We start from the raw sequence: 11,652 nt of genomic DNA on the forward strand, positions 1-11,652 counted from the left end.
TTGATTATAATCTACATGTTTGTGTGTGTGTGTGTGTGTGTGTGTACAAATAAATATTATACTGTTTAGAAAAAAGGGCAAAAAAGAGCCCAAAATGGTTTATAACACACTATACATGCATGCAAAGGAAATTGTAATTTCACTCTGCTGTAGTTGTTTGCACTTTACAGCCACCGTACTTTAAACACCAACATTTAAAAATACAGTAATGCGCAATAGTACTGTACACCAGATACATTTCATTCCTTGTAATGAGTGATAATGAATTTATTTTATTTTATTGTAGGCTAGAAAGCATTTGTTTAACCGCAAACAAATTACAGCATACACTCTGTGATTAGGAATATGATAAAAAAAAATTGCAATGCAGGTTGGAAAGTAATGAACAGCAGTATCAAAACAGCACTGCACACATTAGAGAATAATATCCAGACAAACTAAAGATGCAACACTGACAGAAAACTGCAACACGGCTCAAACGTGGGCTTATTGTTGACAATCTTCAGTGAAGACATATTTTTGACACTGAGAGAACATGATTATAAACCCAATAACAAAGGTCTTGGTGTAGGTATTTTACCAGTCAATGGTAAATCATATCAGAAATAACCTAATATCATTCATGTAATGAATGACATGTTACAGTACTTTGATGTTTGAAGTAAATCTCAAACACAATAAAAAAACACTACATTTCATCATGTAAATGTAAAGCATAGGAGAAAAAAAAGTCCTTGTTTCTAAACAAAACAAATGAAGTTGTAGAATAACATGATTTGGTATTATTAGTACATTAATTAGCAAACACTTAAAATTAATCAGTCTTTATTTTAACTCCGTTTTATTCTACACTAGCATGTGTTCATGTATGCACCTCTATATTTCAAAAAATAAAAATGATGCCTCTTATTCTGTTCAGTGTCCCAAAACTAGACTAAATGCATAGATGTTGAAAGTAAGAAAAAAAGTAGCACCAAAAAGAAACAAACATCATCTCTGACATCAATTTAGACACTGAATAAAAAAGAAAAACAGGCACTGTTGCCTTTAAAAACATAAGCCGACCAGTGGTAGGTAGCGAAGTGCTCGCTGCACGTCCGGTGGCTCATTCATCCCATTCTGCAAAAATCGGTTCAATTCTAAACAATTTTTCCTATACGAGCACATGCATGTGACATTTAGCGCTAAAAGTGAGTTAGTTCTGGTCTATCTGTTACAGTACGGCATTTGTTTTTGGCTTGGTGAAAACATGCTTCAGTCTTGGAGTGCCCACTTGTGGTCCACTAAGGTGAGACATGTTACCGAGTGTGGTTTGTGTGAACTCTCTTCTTGGTCCGCTAACTGAGCCTTGGCACTTAGATATAAGGCAACGCTGCTGGTGATTTCGGACCCCGACGTTGGTATTTAAAGATGTCACTGCCTTTTGCTCTCCAGGATGGCCCTCCAGTCGTCAGACCAGGACAGCAAGCGTCTCTTTGAGGGGCTGACGGGATGGTGCTTGTTGTGGCAGGCGGCGAACAAAATGTGCTCCCAGGTCGGTTTGGGCTCCACACCTGCACATTGGATGTGGTCAGCCATTAAATACTTTACAAGATAAAAGATTATAAGCACACACAAGCTGCGGTATATGTTATGCTAGTTGCCTGATAAGACCCCAAGATGAAGGAGCAGCTGTCTTGACAAAAAGTGCTGGTGAATCACATGAAACACCCACACGGTATTACACAAGCAGCATTATGAAATAATCATCCTTTGTTTCTTTTTCATTTCTTTACAATGTATCCTGGAATCCCGTTCATATTCGAGACAGCTTTACACAAATATTTACATTTGTGACTTATAGAAGATAAAAAAAACCCTATGAACCCCTGTTCTAATGCCAAATTTGAAAAAAAAAATGAGACCAAGATAAACCAACTAATAATGTGGCTCAAATGAGTCTTATTATAATTTTCAAAAAGACAAAAGAAACAGCCAAGATAATGCGGTTGGCGGCACAACAGTGCACATCCTCATAACTGCTATGTGCCTGTGACTCATATTTAATGCGAGTCACCAGGCACCTGCCACGTTTTAAAAAGCCTCTGATTAACCCCAACGTTCTACTAGACTTTTACTGATAATTTTGTGGCTTTTTAGCAGACACCTGAAGGTTTCCTGCCCACACTGATTTCTATTTTGAACTCTTCATAATTCCTTCTACCTTGTCTAAGGTGCAGAGTTCCAGCTGAAGAAAAACTGCCCCAAAGACAAACTCATGTCTGGCTTTATTTCATTTTTTTTCCCTGTTACAGGAGTTTTTCCATGCATCTGTGCCCAAATTGTTTAGAATATGGAGATTTGACAATTACATTCAAATAAGGTTTGGTTCTCCAAATGAAAGTTTCACCTAAAATGTCAGGCTTGTCGTCGATAAGGATGTCTCCGCTGACCACCGTCTTGTCTCTGGTTAGGATAACCTGCTCCAGAAAGTCGTGACCCAAATGCTTTTCCACCCACGCGTACTGGAAGAGAACAAACGCAAAAGAGGCAATGCTGTAATAATTGCTCAAGGGAAGAAAATGAAACATTGGTGAGTGAGAGAACGTACCTTTTCGTACGGGCAGTGCTTGAAATGCTTGATTGGGCTGGTGCAAATAAAAACATCTGTGCTGCAGAACGAAAAGGTGGGGGGAAAATGACATAAAACCACAGTATTTGGACGTACGGTATTTTATAGTTTGAGTTAAGCTGAGGCTCAGGAATTGGAGTGAACATTGATAATGCTGCAGTTACCCTATTAGGAACTGTCATGCTCCTGGATTCCAGCCAGGGCTGGGCGTGGCCGTCTAATCTGAGGGTGCACACCTGCGCCTCATGAACACTGGTTAGGCCCAGTACATATAGGACCCGGGGGACGACTAATACTCTGCTAGATCGTTGCTCTTCATGCCTCGTTCCCGCACTCCTGCTTTCTCGACTTCTGACCTCCGTGCACCGACCCACGCCTGTTCATTGACCACCCTCGTAAGCCCATTCGTACTGTTACTACGGATTGTTTGGACTGTCTACCTCATCTCAGACCTCGGACCGAATAAAGGTTTCCTCTGTACTGTCTGCTGTCTCTGGAGTCGTGCATTTGGGTCCACCCTTGAGCCCCGCATAGTGACAGAACGATCTAGCCAGAACATGGACCCAGCCGACTCTGAAGCCATTCGCCGTGCGCTGCAAGTGCAGGGCAAACGCCTGGGTGAGCAAGAGGCTGCTCTCCAGGGTATATGACTCACCAGATCCAGGAGCTCTGCACCCAGCTGGAACCGTGGCTAGCCTCCCAAGCTAGCGCGGCTGCTCCTGTGCCTCCTCGTGCCACCATCACTCCGCTCTCTCGACCAGAGCGGTTCTCAGGCGACTCCGGTAACGTCAAGCCCTTCCTGGCGCAGTGCGATCTCCACTTTGAGCTGCAAGCGTCCGCTTTTCCCACGGACCGCTCCCGGATCGCCTTTGTCATTTCCCACATGACAGGGAGGGCGGAGGCATGGGCCACCGCCGAGTGGAGCCGTAACTCGGAGACCTGCCGCTCATGGGCGAGCTTCGTCTGCGCGCTCACCCAGGTGTTCCAGTACGCGGCTCTGGAACGGCAGGCGGCGTCCTCGCTCATGACAATTCGCCAGGGACGTCGCCGCGTGTCCGACTACGCCATTGAGTTCCGGATTCGGGCTGCCGAGAGCCAGTGGAATGAGGAAGCCCCCCATGACGCGTTTTACGAGGGACTGTCCCCACAGATCCGTGGCCACCTCGTGGCCATGGATCTTCCGCCTTCGGTTAACTCCCTCATCGCATTGGCCCTCAAGGTGGACTAGCGCCTCACCGTGCAGAGACAGATGGAGGGCCTGAGGGAGGAGAGGGAGAGTCGCAGTCCGGTTGCTTCCGCTTCCCGGCCACCCGTGTTGTCAGCTTCATCGGAATCCATGCAAGTGGAGGGGCTTGGCGGCTCAGCGGAGGAGCGCTTACGTCGGCGACGAGAGGGACGCTGTTTTTACTGCGGGCGTTTGGGACACTTGATCGCCCGCTGCCCAACTCGACCAGGGCACTCTGACATCAGGATCTCTACTCCAGTGCGGTACACCGCGGCGGGGTCAGGGAGGTCCCTTCTTCACCTCACCTTGGGAACAAATTCGAACTCCTCCAGGGAGCCCGGATCTTCACCAAGCTCGACTTGCGCAGCGCTTACCATCTGGTCCGGATTCGGGAAGAGGATGAGTGGAAGACGGCGTTCAACACCCCCACAGGGCACTATGAGTATCTTGTGATGCCCTTTGGACTGACTAACGCTCCGGCCGTCTTTCAGAACTTCATTAACGACGTGCTTCGGGAGTTCCTGAACAGATCTGTCTTTGTTTATCTGGATGATATTCTCATCTTTTCAGCAGACCTAACCTCTCACATTCAACAAGTCAGAGAGGTGCTCGGGCGTCTGCAGCAGCACCAATTATACGTGAATATGGATAAGTGTGAGTTCCATCGGGCATCCGTGTCCTTCCTGGGCTTCGTCCTGGCTGAGGGGGAGATACGGATGGATCCCGGGAAGGTCGACGCGGTGCTGCGGTGGCCTACCCCCACCAACAGGAGGGACGTGCAGAGGTTTTTGGGATTTGCCAATTTCTATAGGAAATTCATAAGGAACTTCAGTTCCGTGGCCACTCCTCTGCATTCGCTCACCTCGCCACATACCCTCTTCGACTGGTCCGGGACCTGCCAGGAGGCCTTCAGCAGGCTCAAGGCAAGTTTCACTACTGCGCCCGTTCTCATTATTCCGGACCCAGATAACCAGTTTGTGGTGGAGGTGGATGCATCGAATTCAGGAATCGGAGCAGTCTTGTCGCAGAGGAGTCCCAGGGATGGAAGGATCCACCCGTGCGCGTTCCTGTCTAGAAAGTTGACCCCGGCAGAGAGGAACTACGACGTGGGAGATAGGGAACTGCTGGCGGTCAAGAGCGCGTTAGAGGAGTGGCGGCACTGGCTGGAGGGCTCGCAAGTACCGTTCGTTGTCTTCACGGACCATAAGAACCTTGAATACCTGAAGTCTGCGAAGAGGTTGAACGCCCGTCAGGCCAGGTGGGCCCTATTTTTCACCCGCTTCCACTTTAAGGTGTTTTTCCGCCCAGGCTCCAAAAACGGCAAGCCGGATGCACTCTCGCGGATCCACGAGGGAGGGCGCACGGATTCAGACGCCGCTACTATCCTGCCAGCGGGGTGCTTCGTGTCCGGTTTCATCTGGGCGATCGAGTCGCGGGTGAAGGAGGCCCTGGGAGAGACACCGCCACCCGCGGATTGTCCGTCGGGCCGCCTTTTCGTCATCCCATCTCTGCGAGGAGACGTCATCAACTGGGCCCATACCAACAAGACGGTCTGCCACCCGGGTATGGCGAAGACACGTTCAGTGGTCGAACAAAGGTTCTGGTGGCCTAACCTAGCAAGGACGTAAGGGAGTTCGTCAACGCCTGCCCGGTGTGTGCTGCCAATAAGACTTCCCGCCTACGGCCTGTTGGTGAGTTGCAACCCCTGACAATCCCCTTTCGTCCGTGGTCACACATCGCGCTGGACTTCGTCACCGGCCTGCCGCCTTCACAAGGGAACACAGTGGTGCTGTCCGTAGTGGACCGGTTCTCCAAGATGGTCCGCTTCGTGCCGCTTCCGAAGATCCCGTCGGCCAAGCAGACAGCCCAGTTGGTATTAGACGAGGTCGTCCATTACCACGGCCTACCCCAGGACATCGTTTCGGACAGGGGTCCGCAATTCAGCGCCCGTTTCTGGAAGGAGTTCTGCAACCTCATTGGCGCTTCAGCAAGTCGGACATCGGGTCATCACCCAGAGTCTAATGGCCAGACTGAGAGGATTAACCAGGAATTAGAGACCGGTCTTTGATGTCTGGCATCCAGGGACCAGAGCACGTGGACCCAGCACATCAAGTGGGTGGAGTATGCCCACAATTCTCTACCCTCCGCTTCAACAGGTATGGCTCCACTCCATGTCGTGCATAGGTATCCTCCGTCCCTGTTTCCTCCACTGGTCACAGAATCCACAGTTCCGTCGGCCCTGGCCGTGGTGCGACGCTGCAAACGGACCTGGGAAGCAGCTCGGAGGACACTGCTGCGCATGAGCAGCGCCTACAAGGCCGCAGCAGACCGCAAGAGGAGGGCCGCACCTGAGCTCAGAGTGGGACAGCGAGTGTGGCTCTCCACCAAAGATCTCCCGCTGCGGACGGAATCCCGCAAACTTGCTCCCAGGTTCGTTGGCCCGTTCCCGGTTTCCAAAGTTATTAACCCGGTCGCCGTCTCGTTGAAACTGCCCAGGTCGATGAGGGTGCACCCTACGTTCCACGTCAGCAGACTTCGCCCGAATCGCACATCGTCGCTGGCTCCTCCGCTCAAGTCCCCCCCGCCCCCCCGCATGGTCGACGGTGGGTTGGTGTATACTGTGCGCCGGTTGCTGTCTTCCCGCCGCAGAGGAAGGGGGGTCCAGTACCTGGTGGACTGGGAGGGATATGGCCCGGAGGAGCGCTCTTGGATCCCCTCCCGCTTCGTCGTGGACCGCTCCCTCATCAGGGACTTTCACGCGGCTCACCCTGATGCTCCTGGGCCGTCCAGAGCCGGCCGTTGAGGGGGGGGTACTGTCATGCTCCTGGATTCCAGCCAGGGCTGGGCGTGGCCGTCTAATCTGAGGGTGCACACCTGCGCCTCATGAACACTGGTTAGGCCCAGTACATATAGGACCCGGGGGACGACTAATACTCTGCTAGATCGTTGCTCTTCATGCCTCGTTCCCGCACTCCTGCTTTCTCGACTTCTGACCTCCGTGCACCGACCCACGCCTGTTCATTGACCACCCTCGTAAGCCCATTCGTACTGTTACTACGGATTGTTTGGACTGTCTACCTCATCTCAGACCTTGGACCGAATAAAGGTTTCCTCTGTACTGTCTGCTGTCTCTGGAGTCGTGCATTTGGGTCCACCCTTGAGCCCCGCATCGTGACAGGAACTGGAGAATGCGAATTGTGAGAATGATACCAGCCAAATCATATCCATGATATCCATGAATTTTCTGATGCGCTTATCCTCATGAGGGTTGTGGGAGTGCTGGGGCCGATCCCAGATGTCATCGGGCAGGAGGCAGGGTGCACCCTGGACTGGTTACCAGTCAATCGCAGGGCAAATGGAGACACGACAGTCTCACTCACAATGACACTCAGGAGCAATTTAGGGTCTCCAATGAATGCATGTTTTTGGGATGTGGGAAGAAACCGGAGAGCCCAGAGAAAGCGCACGCAGGCACAGGTAGAACATGCAATCCAACAGAGGTGGGGCTGGCATTTGAACCCCGGCCCTCAGAAAAGTGAGGCCAATGCTCTCCAGCTGCGCCAACGTGCCGCCTTAGATGGATATAAAATCCCCAAATTATGTTTCCTAATTTTATTGACAGTGGCACAGTGGACGACTGCTCAGCACATTTGTCTCACAGTTCTGAGAACCCGCCTGTGTGGACTTTTCCTGTCCTCGTTGTGCCTGCATGGGTTTTCTTACGATAATACGATTTCCCACCTCATCTCAAAAACATGCACGGTACGTTAACTGAGGACTCCAAATTATGAGTGTGAATGGATGTTCTTTCATATGCACCCTGTGATTGGCTTGCGAGCAGTTCAGTGTGTACCCTGCCTCTCGGCAGAAGATTGCTGCGATAGGCTCCAGCATGGCCGCGAGCCTAGTGAGGATAGGCGGAACGTAAAATGAATGAACTTCATTGATTATTTTTTTACATCAGTCGCACATTGTGTTCTGTCCCTGAGAATGCCATGGGCATACAGAAACAAAGGCATCTTTTTTTTAAAAATTACTCATGCCCCCCAAAAAAAATCTGTTTTCTGAATAAAGAATATGTCATTTTGCACAGGGAAGTTGTAGAAATTGCCTTGGAAATTGTTTGAACATTGAGAGAGTCAGCATATTTTAGCTATGTGAACAGTACAACGGAATTGGCTTGGACATTTAAGATGTGTTACACTCTAAAATTCCACTAGATGGCAGCAGATACGCATGAACATTCCTGAAGGCGCAAGCTCCTCTTGCAAAGCCACGTCAATTAGATTGTCAAGTCAAAGTAAATTTTCAGGTTGCTTCCCTGTACAGAAGCCGCAGATATGCAAGAACATTGAATATTTTTCGGCCAAAGAACATTCAATGTTAGTAAATTAGATTCAAAACTTGATGGCACTGAGATACAGAATTTCTATACATGCACACACAAAAAAATGAGGGGACCAAAGAGGCTTTTTTTTCTTACTGATAACTAGTGAAGACGGGAATTCCTGCGATTGTGTTGTTCTACCGAGAAATACAAATCTTACTTTTTAATGACTTGTCAACAAGTCGTCCTTCCTTCATTTGTGAAATTAAACAACCAAAAATTGTCCCTCTACATAACAGTGAGCTAATTCACAGGATCACTTTAGATTCAGTTCAGATTCTTGTCTTTATGGACGCCCACTTTTTTTTTTCTCTACTCTGGATCATCATAGTAACGAAATCCATATCTACTATTTGGGAAACTACAATTGGGTTTGGGATTGGGTGTCGAGTAGCTCATTTGCACGAGACAGAGTATGGAGTGTAAAATGTACTAAAATACTTCTATACAGTGATCTTAACTCTTGCATTGTCTGACAAGGCAAAACTTGAGTAAGAGGCCAACAAAATAACCAGTCATTGGAGTGAAGTGAGTAAAAAGATGTTATCGTTAGAGGCCTGAAGCGTCCTCCCATGTGGGCAAGCACGGAAGATCTTTTTGGGACAAACTTTAAAAAACAAATACAAAATGAGCACACATGCAAATGAGCTGACACAACTGGCCGACTCGACGCGACTTCAGCTCACCCCCTAAAGCCACACATCCAATGCACAAATACTCGTGTGTACATTAAAGTGTACTTACACTTTAAAATGTTATTTACATTATGTTTTTATACAGCAGGGAGGAATTTTTCCTTATTAAAAACATCTGAGCACACCAAATATGAAACCCACTTGTCCATTTTGGCCATCTGCTTGACTGCCTCAACCCCACCAGGAAGGGGGTCCAGTTCTCTGAAGAAGTCCTTGGACTCCCAGATGCTAATGGCTTTCTCCTAAAGATAAAGAACACGTGCATGCCGTTTATTATCAGGAGATAACGTAAATTGCGTACACCTGGACCTTATTTTTCCCATGCCTATTATGCAAAATTCCTAAAGTGCAAAAAACATGACTAAGCTCTTCTTACAATGTGGTTACATGATGTGTAATACCTATATTATGACATAGCCTAATTCCTATTTATGTCGCTACACTGTGATTTTCGGTAACATTTACACCTTTCAAGTAAATAATAGTAAAGCATTAGATTTTGTGTTGGTTCTACAGTGCTCAACTAATCTATTGGACCAGCAGCACCTATTTGTCTGATCCAGTATCACCAAGTGCTTTAATCCATACAATTTCATTTAGAGTTTCAGCACTCAGATTCACACATTAACCCAACATGTTTAGGAACATAGAAGGTACCGCAAGTCCCTGGAGAAAACACAGACATGCTGGCGGAGATTATGCAAACTCCACAAGAAAGCCTGACCTTAGATTTGCACCCTGAACCCCCTTTAACTGTGAGCCAGACCTGCTAAGAATCTTACAACTGATATGATTTATATTGTATTCTTTTATACATTTTACTTGGTTTATTATTGCGGTTGTTGGTGTCCAACTAAAGCAACAAATGCAAATGTACAGCTATTTATTATAGATAGGATATAGTATCTGGTGCGAGTCAATTTACCCTGTATGATGCATTATGATATCTTCTATTGGCAATGTGTCAATGTGGAACCTGGATGGATCTCTGTATTTTGAAAGTTTAAATTGTAGGTAAATATTCAAGAAACAACACTTGCTTTGCAGTTGTTTCAGGTGACAGGGAGGATGTTCGTCGCCAAGTGTTTCAATGACAACCGTCCAGCGACGCGCAGTATATGTCGCTTCACTTACAGAGAGGTCACTCCGAAGTCGTCCGTACTGCTTGGACACCCAGAACCCTCTCCGGTCCTCCAGCGTGATGTACGGCGCGTCCGGGTACCTGGCCCGGTACTTCTTCAAGAAGCCCCCCTCAAAGTCGGCCAGCACGCCGTCCATGTCAACCAGTACCCGCAGTCTCTTACCGGTTACGGAGCTGAGCGTCATGTCATGGTGCAATTGCATCTGGAGCAAGGCTTTTCTTCTGGCCAGGAGACGGTTTGCGTTCGTCAGCAACATGATTATAGCGGACTGAGCGGCACCGGTGTAATCTCAAGTGTAGCGGGGGAAGTCCGCATGGAAGACTGGTTGGTTGTTGTTTTCAAGCACGTTGCATGGATTGCATTCGTCTTCCGTTGACGTTTTGTACCCGCATAATGTTTAAACGTCTCTGCGTGTCATGTGCACAGCTCGGATGCTATCTTGACGTTAGCTTTGAAACTAAGTCTCCAGCGGCCGGCAAGTCAAACGTGAGGGGCCTGTGCTGTGGGGGGGCAGATGGACTCGCGTGCTTTGAGTGTGTTTGCAAATGTCCGACAGCTCCCCATAACCTAGCAAGTCGTCAGCCTTGGACAAAACTGGGGAATGCCCGAAGAAAGAAAAACGGTGCAATGCCGCACTTGTGGTCGCATTACATGGAAGAACATCACCGTTACACCGAACTGAGAACAAACTGTATTGTATGGGGCTACCGGGAACAAAGATGTACTGTGTAAAGAAGATGGCTCACTATGCGTTGATTCTGCTCTCCCCAAGCCAAACGTGACGACGTGGCAAAACTATTTAAAATGTATAATACATGTATATTAATGACAATTCGGTGACTGTTTCTGTCAATTATATGTCAGAAAATCGGCAAAATGTTCATCATTCTTCTCCAAAGAAAAAGCAGGCGTTTCCAAAAGTCTTGCTCAAACCCAAAGCTAAGCACTCTGCTTTCTTGGAGGACGATAGAAATTTGAGAATATTTCCAGCTGAGAGGCTGAAATTCCAAGAATTTGGACAATTCCTCAATCAAACAATATCTTTAAACGATTACTTGATCATCAAAATAGTTGTCCATTAATTTGATAATCACGTGGAGTATTATCAAATATATTTTGTGGGTAGCACATGAAATGGTTATTATGATTATTATTTATAGTAGTGGTAGTGCCAGTACTACTATCAATTTAAAAAATAAACAAGGTAAGATTTTATTAAGGAGCCTGAAAGTATTGAATATTATTTTTGTATTCATAGTACAAGCGAATATAAAGCACAGGGCAATATTTTTACATGTTCTTTTGTTCCTCTATTTTTTTTCTTCTTATAGTTTACTCGAATGTATACAGTACTTGTTTCTGAAATGTAGTAACAAAAGCAACTGTGCATTGATGGTTACGTCTCATTCAAAACACTGTTTCCCAAGAGCATGAAACACCGGTAAACTGCATTTATCTCGGCGCATTCCATTTCTTTTAGAATGTAACGATCGATTTCTGTTTTATTTATTGTCTTGCATACAGTAAAACTCAGCACATTAGTGAACTTTAAAATTGTTGAAGAAGAGCACTTGTTTTTTATTCTATCTTTG

General features: G+C 47.1%; 1 protein-coding gene across 1 annotated transcript; it reads right to left on the minus strand.

Moving 5' to 3' along the window:
• Window positions 1-273: 273 nt before the first annotated feature.
• On the minus strand, window positions 274-11,051 carry LOC133495572 (5'(3')-deoxyribonucleotidase, mitochondrial-like). The gene is made up of 5 exons (XM_061810395.1): window positions 10,053-11,051; window positions 9,060-9,160; window positions 2,591-2,651; window positions 2,390-2,504; window positions 274-1,553 (listed from the first exon to the last, which is right to left on the minus strand). The coding sequence occupies exons 1-5, from the start codon at window positions 10,314-10,316 to the stop codon at window positions 1,414-1,416; spliced, it is 681 nt and encodes a 226-aa protein (XP_061666379.1). The 5' UTR covers window positions 10,317-11,051; the 3' UTR covers window positions 274-1,413.
• Window positions 11,052-11,652: the final 601 nt, after the last annotated feature.

The sequence above is a fragment of the Syngnathoides biaculeatus genome, chromosome 22 (assembly GCF_019802595.1).
Source record: "Syngnathoides biaculeatus isolate LvHL_M chromosome 22, ASM1980259v1, whole genome shotgun sequence".
In the NCBI taxonomy this organism is placed as follows: Eukaryota; Metazoa; Chordata; class Actinopteri; order Syngnathiformes; family Syngnathidae; genus Syngnathoides; species Syngnathoides biaculeatus.